Genomic DNA, 15,206 nt, shown 5'->3' with positions numbered 1-15,206 from the left:
TTAAGGATTTTATTGAGGTTTTCCAGTCTAAAATGAAGACAACAGATCAGTTTACAAGCTTTGTTCAACAGCAGCATTTTGCATCAGTAATGTGTGCTTTATTTTCTGTTCACCTTGCCTGCACGCCACACTTTTCTACAAGTTTGAACCTGCTCATTTAGCTTAACAGAAGCCACATCGTTAGATAACCGACAGAAAGGATTAATCATAAGATTTCAGCTCAGTCAGTTTCCCACATTGCCTGAAACGCAAGACATACCTTCTCCTTTTAAACCGTGTGCGCTAGGCTGCCCAGAGTCCAGCTTTAGCTTGGTTCGGCTCGGATCAAGTCTTTGAGGAAGATCAAGCAACACACATCAAAGTTGCTGGTGAACGCAGCAGGCCAGGCAGCATCTGTAGGAAGAGGTGCAGTCGACGTTTCAGGCCGAGACCCTTCGGCCTGAAACGTCGACTGCACCTCTTCCTACAGATGCTGCCTGGCCTGCTGCGTTCACCAGCAAATTTGATGTGTGTTGCTTGAATTTCCAGCATCTGCAGAATTCCTGTTGTTTGAGGAAGATCCCTTTAGTAAACCAGGAAACAATGCAGGGTAGGAGCAGTACCTGTCTCACCCACTTCAAGAGGGGGACATTTCTAGTAGGGGACACAGAACCCAGGAGTAGAACCGAACCAGTGGATTGGGTTAGGGGGCAGGGGAAAAACCCAGGAATAAATACAATTCTGTTTGAAACCGGATTGAGAAGTCGAGTTGGCTTAGTCACAGGTTACGATTGTCACTGAACGCTTTGGTGCCTGACAGGAAGGCGCACTCGAGTCAGAGGCCCTCGTCATTGTAGGCAGGTGGGTCTGGCTTCAGGATACTCTGGGGATTGTCCTCGAGCAGAGGCCTCCACTTCACCTCTCCAGTCAGCAGCAGATCCTCTCCATTCATCGAGTCCAGGTACTGGATCTGAGGAGGGAGAGCAGAAGGTCAGTCACACTGACAGAATCAGAATCAGGTTTATTATTATCATTTTACTGACAGTGGTTTACAGTGAGAGACCATAAGACATAGGAGCAGAATCAGGCCATTCAGCCCATCGAGTACTTCCATCATTCCATTTCGACTTACTTATTATCCCTCTCAGCTCCATTTGCTTGCCTTCTCCCTTACTAATCAAGAACCTATCAAACTCTGCTTTAAATATACCCAATGATTTGGTCTCCCCACAGCCAACCGTAGCAAAGAATTGCACAGATTCACCACCCTCTGGCTGAGAGAGGTAAAATGTAGAGATGTGCCAGAGGAAGACACAAAGAAGGGTACAATTACAGTGTTTAACATACATTTAGAAAGGTGCATGGATGGGAAAGGCAGAGAAGGACATGTTTAAAATGTGTGGGATTGCACAGTGGAATAGCAGATAGTGGAATGTTTTAGAATGCCTGTGATTCCTTCTGCTGTCTGTAAGCATAAGAACAGGCCCTTCAGCCCACAATGTTGTGCCAAACCAAATAAATTAATCACCAAATGGCCAAAAAACTAATCCCCTCTGCATACACAATGTGCATATCCTTCCATTTTCCTCACATTCATGTGATGGGGTGAAGGAGTAGGTAAATAGGATTATAGACTAAGAACAATGATTAATTAATGATCAATCACCTTGTGGGCGCCTTAGCTTACTGTTTTAGACAGTCAAAAAGAAGCTTTACCCAGCAACCGGTGACGTACTAGTCATGGTTCTCTAAAGATAGGCAGTGGCTCAAATAAGGAACTATCTGATCTTGCAGAAGCAGCTCAAGGTATAGCTAAATACGGGAAGTATAGTGTAAGGGCTAGAATATTCAGGAGAAAAGGGGAAGGGTCCGAATGTGGAACTGATGGGCTAGCTTTGGCTTAAAATAATTATAATTAACTGACCAATAATTATTTTACATTTAATTGTATCTTAGCATGTGATTGAAATGACTCTACTATTATCTAAACTTATAATCGTAAGATTTCCTGCTACCTGATCAATGTTATAAATTGTGGGGAATTGTGTAATTCGGGGGCAGTGTCTGGACTGGCTCTTTTGGGAGATCAGTCTGTAACTTCCCCCATAGCATGCTATGAGTAAAGAATAAAGGTTTGAAAAAGAATTACGTGTGTTAGTGTTTTTGTGGTACTTTTGTCTTTGCATCAGTCGGTCCAGTACGACAATTTGGCGAGCCAGCCAGGAATCCAAGTCGAGGGTCTCGTGAGACGGTTTCAGTGGTCAACTCGGTGGCAGTGACCTGAGACAGGTGGGCCCACAAGGTAAGATTTACCTTGACCTCTCTCATTAATTGCCCACCTTGACGATCCCCTCGTCTGGCGGGTAATCCTCTGACGGACTCCTTTCGAAACCTGAGGATCGTCCGAGTACCACAGGTTAAAAGAGAGCTTAGAGTCACTGACGAGGTATAAGGTAAGGGGTTAGAGTCTCCGATGAAGTATTGAGAATATTAAAGCCTGCCGGTGCTAACAAATTGGGTAGCAGATCATTGGTAGTGATGTATTATTTTCTTTGAGTGTGTTACAGCAAATTGGTCAGCGGGTTAGTGGCAGTAACCTATTACATTTTGGAGCTGGTAACCATTCTAATTGGTGTGGGGGGTCGGGGCGTGTAGTGCAGTAAATTGACTAGCACAGGGCAAAGCAGACGTTTGGCCAAACACAGGGGAAGTGGCTCTCCTCTGCAATCTATCCGGATGCTATAAATACGTTTTGGGGTATACTTGTGACAATTTGCCTGTCTCAGCACCCTGCCTTAGACTGGTTGTTAAGAGGGGAAATCCCCCATGCGAAGTTCAGGACCTTGAAGTGGATGCAGAGAGACATGGCACAACATTAACAGGGAGTGCGGGTTATAAATTATAAGGTGGTAAAGCCGCACTCTTAAGTATCAGCAACCAGCCTTAGACCGGTTGTTAAGAGGGGAAATCCCCCACGCGAAGGTCAGGACCCACCCGATTAGGGAGCATGGGGCTAACATTAGATAAGTCTGTAAATAACACGCCATTGTTTAAACTATGTAAAGATGACCCAGAGAGAGAGAATGATTACTGAAGGTTATCAGCATGCCTAAATAAGAAACTGGGGAGTGTAATTTGGCCTCTGGGTGGATCATAGGATTTAGATAAGTGTCTAAAGGTAGAAGAAGCAATTTGAAAGTGTAATACCGGACAAAAATGGAAGGTTTTAATGTCCAATTGGAGAAAAACGGCCGAAGAATTAAATAACAGATCTAAGCAAAGTAGTTGGGAGCATAATGCACGTCGCAGAGGGATTAGTGTATGTGACAATGAAGGAAATTTGAAACCGTGGGAGATATTAAAAGGACTGTGTGAGGATCACGGTAAGAATAAGGAAAAACAGGATAGGGAGACAAGAGATAGGGGGGTTAAGGATAGACGGAAGGATAATGATGAAGCCAGCAAAAGTAAAACTGAGGTACCTCTTGACCTGTCTGGACTGCTCCTGCCCTTTAATGAAAGTGAGACTGAGGAGGAGGAGGTATGGCACATTCCCGTTGCCAGCATTCAACCCCAACCCAAGGCGCCGCCACCCCCATATAATGTTACTGCTGCCCAACTCCAGGCACCTCCGAATACACCGTCCCCAAGCCGAACCAGGGGATAATTTCGGCGAAGGGGGAGTAATAGGCGCCAGACTAGGAGGAGACAAAACCTTTTGGTGGGAGAAGGCCCCCTGACGGACCCTGAAACGGATACTGATTATGACTCTAGTATTGAAAATGATGATTCCGAAGACTGGAGACCCAGAGGGAGAGGGATCCCCGGGCAATTTCCCAGCAGGACCGTTCCCAACCCTAGGGTAGGGCAGCCGAACCAGGCAGCTACTGTGCAGGTTTATGGTCCTTGGAAGCCCCAAGAAATGTGTATGATCATGAATCGGGCCTCAAACAGGAAAAATAATCCCTAGGGATTTATCGATTATACGATTGGTTCAATCCAAATGTTTCAGGCGGCTCCCCAGGATCTTTTTAGTTTGTGCTGCATGGCTCTTACAACCAGTGAGCAGGAGAAATGGAGAGAAGCTATAGGGGATCATGCCAATTGGGAGTCCTTTTCCGCCGCAACCCCACTCACAGACCAGGTGAATAAAATAAAGAAGGCTTTGCAGCGTCCCGTAGACATCACTAAGGTCCTTGAGTGCCGCCCAAAGGCGGGAGAAAACGGCTGCGATTTTTGGGAAAGGTCTGCTCCCTTTATGCAACCTATGCTGGAGATGCCGCCTATAATGCCGGCAATACTTCGCCCCAGTTTAATTCGATGATATTGCAGTGCCTTCCCGAGGATGTGCCCAAGGCTATTAGAACTGATATGGACTGGCCCGATAGGAATAAGCAGGCCATGAAAAGGGCAGTTGAGCATTTTTGGAGTCATGCAGGGATTCCAAGCCAACCAGAGTAAAGCATGAAATTGTGCAGCCTATACATCCGGTGGTCCCTACAACTTTAAGCAACATTCCACCGGACTCCCAAGTTTTTACTATAATAGATCTGCAGCATGCGTTTTTTTTTGCAATACTCCTTGCTCCTGAGTGACAGCACCTTTTTGCATTTACCTTTCAAGACCAGCAGTACACTTGGACTAGGTTACCCCAAGGGTTCATGCACTCCCCGACCATTTTCTCGCAGATATTGCATAGGCAGCCTAGAGATTTACAATTTCCCGGGGGCTCTACGGTAATACAGTACATAGATGACCACCTACTGGCTAGCCCATCAGAAGCCTCAAACGTGCAGGACACCAATACGCTTCTGAATGCTCTACATTCACAGGGATACGTGATCCCGCCCCAAAAAGTAAAGAGAGCCCAAAGGCAAGTGAGATTTCTGGGAACCCTTTTGAGTGCAACCGGAAGGCAGCTCACCCCAGAAACGGTGACCCCAATCCTTGCAACCTCCCTGCCATCTATGCCGAAAGCCATGCGTGCTTTCCTTGGGCTGGTAAACTTTTGCAGACAGTGGATTCCCAATGTTGCTCTGTATGCAAAACATTTGAGCCCTCTGGCTTCCAGTTCACTTATGGGACCCCTAGAGCTAACCGAGTAACAGAAAGGAGCCTTTGAGGAATTGAAGAAATCCCTCTCGAGAGTGCCTGTTCTCGGCCGCCCACTCTATGACTGTCCGTTCCAGCTTTTTGAGAATGTTTTAGATGGCTGCGCCACTGCAGTGCTCACTCAGACCCATGGGGATAGACGCAGGCCTGTTGCCTATTATTCCACTAAGTTAGACCCCGTAGCACAGGGATTACTCTCCTGCTCGCAGATGCTCCTGGCCATTTACTCCCTAGTCACGGCTGCTTCCAACATCACCCTCCAACAGCCAGTTACAGTGTATTCGTCCCACACCATTGTAGCGCTGCTGACCACCCACCAAACCCAACATCTGACTCAGGCCAGACTATGCCGTTATGAAATAGCATTACTTCATAACCCACTCCTCACCTTTGCATACTGTGATACCATCAACCCTGCTGCATTTTTAGAGACGACACTTGTTGAGTTGACTGAGCCTCCTCATGACCGTCTGCTACGGAACCATTTCCTCACCTCCCCCGGGACCCCCATCCAGAATGCTATGTGTGTAAGGAACCTCCTTCAGGCCATACTCCTCCCCGAAAAATTAGCCATTATTAAATGTTCGGCTCATCTAAAAGATGAATCTGCAGTGACTAAAGGAAATAACAGGGCCGATTTGGCTGCCAAGCAGGCTGCGCAGGAGGCGACCGCTATAGCCTTAACTGCAGAACAATTGGCCTTCATCCTGACTAAAACACCACGAGCGTCGGGCACTCCAGACAGGGCTACAGTTCAAAAACTCCAGGGGGACGCCCCTGATTCAGAAAAACAACTTCGGAAGACAAACGGATGTGTGCATTCGCTGTCCACAGGCCTCTGGCATACCCCATTTGGCCAAGTTTGTATTCCTAATGCATTGCTGGCTATGTTGCTCGAGTGCTTGCATGCGGACACCCACCTTGGCAAGGGGGGAATGAGTAATATTTTGTTCCGCACATGGTGGCACCCCCCAGGCTGGAGGAAGCTGCTGCGGCAAAAATAAAAGCCTGTTTGATTTGCGGGAAAGGGAGTAAAGTGTGCCCCAGGGAAAACCCCCTTTGCCAAGTGGCCCTTTTGAATATATTCAGCTTGATTTTATCAAACTACCGCATGTGTACTGTTATAAGCATTGTTTAGTGATTGTAGATGTGTTCAGTAAATGGATTGAAGCCTTTCCGACCACCAATAATAAAGCTTCTACGCTGGTAAGGCTGTTGCTTACAGAGATTATACCGAGATTCGGATTGCCCAGACAAATAAATTCGGATAACGGCCCCCACTTTGTAGGAAATATAAATAAAGAACTATGTGAGGTGCTGCGCTTCGAACAGCAGTTTCATTGTGCTGACCACCCAAAGGCTGCAGGAATAGTGGAACGGGCCAACGGCACCCTGATAAACAAGCTAAGTTAATGTCTGAAACCGGACTGAGTTGGCTGAAGGTCCTTCGCTGGCTTGATACCATATGAGAATTACCCCACACTCCACTACAGGGGTATCTGCAGCTGAAATTGTTTATGGGCATCCTGGAAGGACCTCATGGGATGCTGACATGCAGCCTCCCACCCAAATTGATCTAAGTGTCATGGGGGATGAATTGCAGAAGTACTTTCGCCAACTAACTTTCTCTCTAAGGTTTCTTCACTCCCAGGCACAGAATACCCTTAAGGAGCCTGGAGGTCAGGGAACGGAGGGGCCGGAGTTGAAAATTGGAGACTCGGTACTGATCAGGGATTGGGAGCGCTCCAAGCTTGGACCCTGGTGGAAAGGGCCATTTCAGATACCTCTGCAAACACTGACAGCCGTTAAGGTTCGAGGGCTCAACTGCTGGATCCACCTAAGGGTTTGCAAATGATGGACTCTGCAGGTGGACTAAAGACTATTACTGGACTTTTCACTATCATAACTACCTCCGCGGTATTAAGCCTGGAGGACAATTTATTTTATAAGACTCATATGCGTTTGCATGGTAACCGTACTGCATGTTATCCTTTGGTAAAATCTGTAGAAGTATTGTTTGTTGCTAACCCATCAGGGCTAAATTGGGCAGAACATGACAATAGTGGAGGATAGATCAGGAGCAGAATGTAAGGGGATAAGCGGAAAGCGTAAAAGGGGGGCTATGGGAAAGTGCCTCAAGAGAGTGGGTGGTGAGACTACCGGCGAGGGCGACGGGGATTATCCCTTCTGTTTTGCAGGAGAAGGGGGAGGGGTGCGTCCTTGTCAGGGTTCCCGCGGAGATACCTTGCCTGAAGAAACATTGTCCAGACCGCCGATGTACAATTGACCAGGGAATATTCTCTTGCAAATGTATCCACGAACAATGCATGCCCGTCTTTAAGGGAATTCAGTATGTATGTGGATATTGCAATGGGACTCATGTGTCAGCAGGTTCAGGGACTTCTGAATACTCCTCCCTGTATCCACAGGAGCACCTGTGGTATGATAACATAGTGAGATACAAAAATACCTGCTACCAGGCCAAGACAGGATATGTATTATTGTTCAATGGTACCTATTCTATAGTTACCATCACTCTGCCTAACCTTCTTGCAGTAGGAACGATTGGACCACTTTCTGTTCCCAGCCCTCAGGTTGCCCATGTTCGATGGTGACTGACAACTCGAGCCGTGAGTAAGGAATTCTGTGCTGACTGGTGGAATCCTGTTACTCTGGGCTATAGGTTTCTGAGCACTCTCTCTCTAGGGGGTTCAGCAGGAACCATAGCTGCAAAGAACTGCAACTATCTCATTTGCAGGCAGGCGGCATTGGGAAACAGTACGATGGAAAGTCTGGAGGCTGTTAACAGAGAACTGGTGGAGTTGCGACTCTACGCCCAGCAGACCAGGTATGCTGTGGATTATCAGTTGGCCCAACAGGGAGGGGTATGCGCTATAGTCGGAGACAAATGTATCACCCATGTTACTGACGAATCATACAACATGACCCATGCCATTCAGTCTATTAAGAAACAACTGGATGATTTCAGGCAAGGTTCGGAGAAAGGGGATGGCTGATTAGGATGGTTGCAGGGAGGATCATGGGGATCTTATTTACTGCATGGGCTGATTATTCTCATTGTTATAATTATTGCTTGCTGTGTGATAATGACCTGCCTAAATGCTGGCTGCCGACTTTTCACGGAAAGACTGATGGCACTCTGCTCATGGTATGATAAAAGGGGGGAATGATGGGGTGAAGGAGTAGGTAAATAGGATTATAGACTAAGAACAATGATTAATTATGATCAATCACCTTGTGGGTGCCTTAGCTTACTGTTTTAGACAGTCAAAAAGAAGCTTTACCCAGCAACCGGTGACGTACTAGTCATGGTTCTCTAAAGATAGGCAGTGGCTCAAATAAGAAACTATCTGATCTTGCAGAAGCAGCTCAAGGTATAGCTAAATACGGGAAGTATAGTGTAAGGGCTAGAATATTCAGGAGAAAAGGGGAAGGGTCCGAATGAGGAACTGATGGGCTAGCTTTGGCTTAAAATAATTATAATTAACTGACCAATAATTATTTTACATCTAATTGTATCTTAGCATGTGATTGAAATGATTCTAATATTATCTAAACTTGTAATCGTAAGCTTTCCTGCTACCTGATCAATGTTATAAATTGTGGGGAATTGTGTAATTCGGGGGCAGTGTCTGGACTGGCTCTTTTGGGAGATCAGTCTGTAACTTCCCCCATAGCATGCTATGAGTAAAGAATAAAGGTTTGAAAAAGAATTACGTGTGTTAGTGTTTTTGTGGTACTTTTGTCTTTGCATCAGTCGGTCCAGTATGACACATGTGCCTAGCTAAACATTTCTTAAGAGTCCTTAACGTACCAGCCTCCACCACCACGCCAGGTAGCACATTCCAGTCATCCACCACTCTGTGTAAAAAAAATCCCTGCCGCCCTTCCCTCCTTTATTTTTTTAGTATTTGTCTTCTTTGCACAATGTGGTTGTTTGTCCATCTTGTCATTGATTCAATTGTGTTTCTTTGTATCTGCTCCGTATGCCAATAAGAAAATGAATCCCAGGGATATATATCATGACATATATGTACTTTGTTAACAAGTTTACCTTGAACTTTGAACTGTGACACTATATTCCACATTCTGTTTTCTTTCTATATCTCAATGTACTGATGTGTGGAACGATTTGTCTGGATGGCTTGCAAAACAAATTTTTCTTCTCTTATAGAGTCAAATAGTATGGAAACATGTCCTTCAGCCCATCTAAGCTAGTCCCATTTCCCTATGTTTAGTCCATATCCCTTTAAACCAGGGGTGCCCAATCTTTTATTATGCATGGACAAATACATTTAAGCAAGGGGTCTGTGGACCCCAGGTTGGGAATCTCTGCCTAAAGTCTTTCCTATCTATCTACTTGTCCAAGTACCCTTCAAATGTCGATAATGTACCTGCCTCGACCTCTCTCATGGTAACTCAGTATATGTGACAATGGTAAACCAACACCAACTCACAGGTGCATCATGGGAGGAAGGGCGGATTATACTGGCTTCATTTCTCCACTTATATTGGTTCGATTAGAGAGCATGTCCCATGAGGAAACGGTGAGCGAGCTTGGGAGCGAAGAAGGATAAGCGATGACTTGATAAGAGGTGTACAAGATGAAAAGGAGCATAGATCGGGTGGACAGCCAGCTCCTTTTACCCAAGGTGGAAATAGTTAATAGAAATAGTTAATAGAAGGGGTCATGGATTTAAGGTGATTGGAGGAACATACAGGAGGAATGTCAGAGAGTGATGGAAGTGTGGATGGTGGTAGAGGCAGATACAATAGGAAAATTTAAGGAACTCTTAAACAGGCACATTGGAGACAGAAAAGTAGAGGGCTTTGTAGGAGGGAATGGTTAGATTGATCTTAGAGTTGGTTAAAAGGTGGGCACAACTTTGTGGGCTAAAGGGCGTGTACAAACTCCTCTATGCCCTTCGATCATTCTTGGTGTCAGACGGAGGATAAACGTAGACATGACCTGTTGTACCAAATAGCCCATTTCTCTGGTTTAAGTTTGTTGTAACCGCCTGAATGTTGGGCGGGGTGGGGGAGGTGAAGGGTAGAATTCTACGAACGAGGCTAAACACAATTATCCCCAGGCCTTAACAAAATTCTATAATGAATTGTCCGTACAGGCCAGCGCACACTTTACAGACTGGACCTGAACTGCAGCAGAGATATAGAAATGTATGTGTGGAAGTTGCAGCAAGGAAAGAGTTAAAAATGGTGTGCTAACAGAACAGAGCACACACACTCTGTGCGTTGAATTCACTCAGACAACAGTCAAGATGATAAGCTGACGGAGACAGTGTCCAGACATAGCGCAGTTACCCAGGCTGAGCACGGCCCTTGAAAGCCTAACTCCTCTTTGTACAGCTTTTCTGTTCAAGCCTGGGAACCAAGGTCACCAAGCATACCCAGACAAGATACAGATGCAAACAAAGGGTTCTCAGGCAATACTTACTATTGGACAGGTATCTTACTAATTCTCAAGTATTATTGGCCTTTAACACTTAGATTTAATTGGCTATTAATAGCTGAAATATGTAAACACGAGGAAATCTGCAGATGCTGGAAATTCAAGCAATACACACAAAATGCTGCTGGAACACAGCATGCCAGGCAGCAGCTATAGGAAAAAGTACGGTCCACGTTTTGGGCCGAGACCCTTTGTCCTTCGAAGGGTCTTGGCCCGAAACGTCGACCGTACTTCTTTCTATAGATGCTGCCTGGCCTGCTGCGTTCCACTCGCACTTTTTGTGTGTAGCTGAAATATGTACTATGATTGGTACTTCAATATGCAAAAAATGGGATTCAGAAATACACAAGGTTTCTATTGGTTCAGTATCTGTCTGCAACTGTCAATAGAAACTGCATTTCTTTTGTTCAAACTTCAGAACAGTTATGTGATAGGGGCAGAATGCATGACTGGCACCAGGCTACCCGCCATCAAGGACACATATACAGAAAGGTGCCAGAAAAGGGGCAGTAACATTATAAAGGATCCCACCCTGCTCATGGACTGCCTGTCTCACTCCCGTTGGGGAGGAGGCTACGTTGCATCCATACCAGGACAACCAGACCAAAAACAGTCAGGCTGATCAACACCTCCACCCATGAACCCACCACTGTCAGGAAATGTAGAGGACGCTTGATCCAAAAGCAGAGCAGTGGAGATGATCCACCAGTAAACAATACTTACTAGTAAACTGCAAAATAATGAGCCACAAGGGGTCATAAAACAAGAAGGGATGGATACTTAACATGACAAGGCAACAAGGTAACTGGAGACTAGGAGCAACTGGTTGAGGTTGGCTGGCTCGATGGGTGAACAAGGACTGTGGATGAGAGCTGGGTTTAAATAGGCTGCAGGTGACTCCTGTTAGTTGCGGGGAGACTAGAAGGAGCCTGCCTGAGCAGGCCTGACAACCACCACTACTTTATCATTCCTGTCAGTCTCCTTATGTACAGACACTCCTGTGCCTAGTGTCACTTTATGGACATACAATCTAGGTATATAAGATATATTTATTGTGTTCTTTATGTACTGCATTTATTTTGTGCTGCATCAGATCTGGAGTAACACTTACTTAGCTCTCCTTTAAACTTGTGTACTGGAAATGACATTAAACAATCTTGAATCCTGTGCATGAGTAAACAAAGTGTGATTGAGGAACAAGTGCAATCGTCAGAGTCCAGATAACCGATGACACCATATGCACCAGGTTACTGCACTCCACTACATTACTATGGTTGGAAGGAGTTTGCTTCAGTTTTGACTGACACTGTGAAAAAAAGATGAGAGGAAAAAGAAGTTGGCAGTAAGGAGAAGTGAAAGGTGGACACTGGCATCACAGCCCAGTTCTGTATAGATCTGCAATTCCCCAGCTTTGCTGAGTGACCTTGCCTGACTCTATGAAACCCTTCCAACACTGTAAGACAGGCTGAAAGATGGGAATTCAGTTAATTGTCCACTTCCTGATTTCAAACAAGCCCTGAATGTACGATTACTGGCCCCAACACCTGAGGTTTGTGTATTGGAAAGGAAAGTTCTCAGAAGATTTGACTGCATTAGTCACAACTCTCAAGTTTTCTGCAGTCATGAGTACAACTGGCTATCTGTTCAGTGACAGGATTTAGAGTGGCTAAACCCCTAATACTTCCAGAAATGTTTATTCTTTCCTGTCGGGATTCCAGGTAACCTCAAGAAGGAAATTGCAGCAGATGTTCATGCCTTGCATCAAGAGCCCTCAGCAGGGAGTTTTCTTTGAGGAAGGGGGAAAGAGAGTGGAGTTAGTAGGGTTACTGATAGTCCAACAGCATTGCCCATAAGTACTTGTGTGCACATCCACATTCATGCTTCTGATCTCCAGAGTTTTGCTGGAACATCAGAGCATTTGTTGTTTTTTTTTACATTTTAGAACATAGAACATTACAGCACAGTACAGGCCCTTCAGCCCACAATGTTGTGACAAACTTTTAACCTAAGTTTAATCTAACCCTTCCCTCCTACATAGTCCTCTAGTTTTCTACCATCCATGTGTCTAAGAGTTTCTTAAATGTTCCTAATGTATCTGCCTCTACCACTACCTATAGCATTGTGTTCCACGTGCCCACCACTCCTGTATAAAAAAAACCACCTTTGACATTCCTCTTATACTTTCCTCCAATCACCTTAGCTTTATGCCCTCTTGTATAGCCATTTCTATCCCGGGAAAAAGAAGCTGGCTATCCACTTTGTCTGTGCCTCTTAAATGCTCCCAATGTATCTGCCTTCTGGCAGGGCATTCCCCTCACCCACCTCTATCTCTGTGTTAAAAGAACTTACCTGTGACATCCTTCCTATACTTTCCTCCATTCACCTTCACTTTAAGTTTACGACCCCTCGTACTGGCCATTTTCGCCCTTGGTTAAAGTCTCTGGCTGTCCACTCGATCCAAGCTTTTTATTATCCAGTACACCTCTATCAGGTCACATCTTTCATCCATTTTCACTCCAGAGAGAAAAACCCTAGTTTGCTCAAACTTTTCTCATAAGACAAGGAAATGGGCCAATTTTGTGGATGGGCATTTAATTCAGATCTGCCTGTTTGAATCATCTTGCCTTTCCTGTTGAGACTGCGAGTAATTTATTGTCAGACAGGAGATATTGAAGTTTGCAGTTCCACACCACCATGGTCAGGAACGGCTACAATAGTTTCCTACAACCTGATGAAGGGTCACAGCCCAAAACATCAAGTGGTTATTCCCCTCCATAAATGCCTTCACACAACCTCTGACGCCAGGCAATCTTTGAAAAGTATTGATAATGGCTGGGGTCACCCGTCTTGTAAAGACACTGCCCAGAAGAAGGCAATGACAAACCACTTCTGTAGAAATATTTACCAAGAACAATCAAGGTCATGGATAGAGAAAAGAATAAGAATAACAACGTGAAGGGGGTCTTCCCCACACGCGAATTAGACAGATGGAAGACCATGAACACCCATGTCATACAGCATGTAATGATGATGAGTTCCTCCAGAATAATCAAGATTTCCAGCATTTGTGGGATCTCTTGCAAAGATCAGGTTGCTGAATTGACTGGCACAGCCCTAACCCTACCTCTGTAGCAATGGAACACGACAGACCACCTCTTGCATTACCATGGCTATGTTCCTGTTTGTGATTTTGCAATAATAACCAGTTTAACACTGCCTTTTTCACCACTGCCTTGTATAATATGTTTTAGACCATAAGACCACAAGTCATAGGAACAGAATTAGGCCATCTGGCCCATCGAGTCTGCTCCGCCATTCAATCATAGCTGATCCATTTTCCTTCTCCTCCTCAACCGAAGTTCCAGGCCTTCTCCCCATAACCTTTGATGCCATGTCCAATCAAAAACCTATCAATCTCTGCCTTAAATACGCTCAATAATCTGGCCTCCACAGCTGCATGTGGCAACAAATTCCACAAATTCACCACCCTTCGGCTAAAGAAATTTCTCTGCATCTCTGTTTTAAAAGGGCGCCCCTCTATCCTGAGGCTGTGCCGTCTTGTCCTAGACTCTCCCACCATGGGAAACATCCTTTCCACATTTACTCTGTATAGGCCTCTCAATATTCGAAAGGTTTCAATGAGATCCTCCCTCATCCTTCTGAATTCCAGCGAGTAGACCCAGAGCCATCAAACATTCCTTGTATGATAACCCTTTCATTCCTGGAATCATCCTTGTGAACCTCCTCTAGACCCTCTCCAATGCCAGCATATTTTTTCTAAGATGAGGGGCCTAAAACTGTTCACAATACTCAAGGTGAGGCCTCACCAGTGCATTATAAAGCCTCAGCATCACATCCTTGCTCTTGTATTCTAGATTTCTTGAAATGAATGGTAACATTGCATTTGCCTTCCACACCACTGACTCAACCTGAAAGTTAACCTTCAGGGTGTTCTGCACAAGGACTCCCAAGTCCCTCTGCATCTCAGATTCTTGTATTTTCTCCCCGTTTAGAAAATAGTTCGCACATTTATTTCTACTACCAAAGTGCATGACCATGATTTTCCAACATTGTACAGGTTTCCCCTGCCATCTGAAGGTAGAGCGTTCCTATGAAATGGTTCGTAAGCTGGAATGTCGTAAAGTGAAGAAGCAATTACCATTTATTCATACGGGAAAAATTTGTGAGCGTTCGCAGACCCAAGAAATAACCTACCAAATCATGCCAAATAACACACAGAACCTAAAATAACAGTAATATATAGCAAAAGCAGGAATGATATAAGTAGCCTATATAAAGTAGAAATTATTTTCTGCAATCATTGCACTGTCCACTGTAGTGAAAATCTCACGCAGGCGCTCTCAGCAGAAACACTCTCTCCAGTAACCCTTAAGCTACGAAGCTGCCAAATCATACCAAGTAACACATAAAGATACACAGCCTATATAAAGTAGAAATAATGGTGGGACACTGGAGTGTCATCTCATCGTTATCTGTTTTCATCAGGGCAGGCAGGTCATCTTCTTCTATCTCTGCCTGCCTCGATGTCAAAGGTCGAAGTTCATTGTCTACTGTGGCTGACGTGGAAGGCTTGAAAAACAACAGTATGCTTGACTGCTTAGCT

General features: G+C 45.1%; 1 protein-coding gene across 2 annotated transcripts in view; it reads right to left on the bottom strand.

The window, feature by feature from the left end:
* Nucleotides 1–483: 483 nt before the first annotated feature.
* The window catches only part of uqcc1 (ubiquinol-cytochrome c reductase complex assembly factor 1), a 185,901-nt gene continuing 171,178 nt past the window's right edge, over nt 484–15,206 (bottom strand). For both annotated transcript variants that reach the window (XM_072244118.1, XM_072244125.1), the window contains one exon: nt 484–949. In XM_072244118.1, coding sequence (XP_072100219.1) covers nt 815–949 — 135 coding nt within the window. In that variant the 3' untranslated portion in view covers nt 484–814. The remainder of the gene's footprint in view (nt 950–15,206) is intronic.

Source organism: Mobula birostris, chromosome 2, assembly GCF_030028105.1.
Source record: "Mobula birostris isolate sMobBir1 chromosome 2, sMobBir1.hap1, whole genome shotgun sequence".
Classification (NCBI taxonomy): domain Eukaryota; kingdom Metazoa; phylum Chordata; class Chondrichthyes; order Myliobatiformes; family Myliobatidae; genus Mobula; species Mobula birostris.
This window is presented reverse-complemented; position numbering and strand designations above follow the sequence as displayed.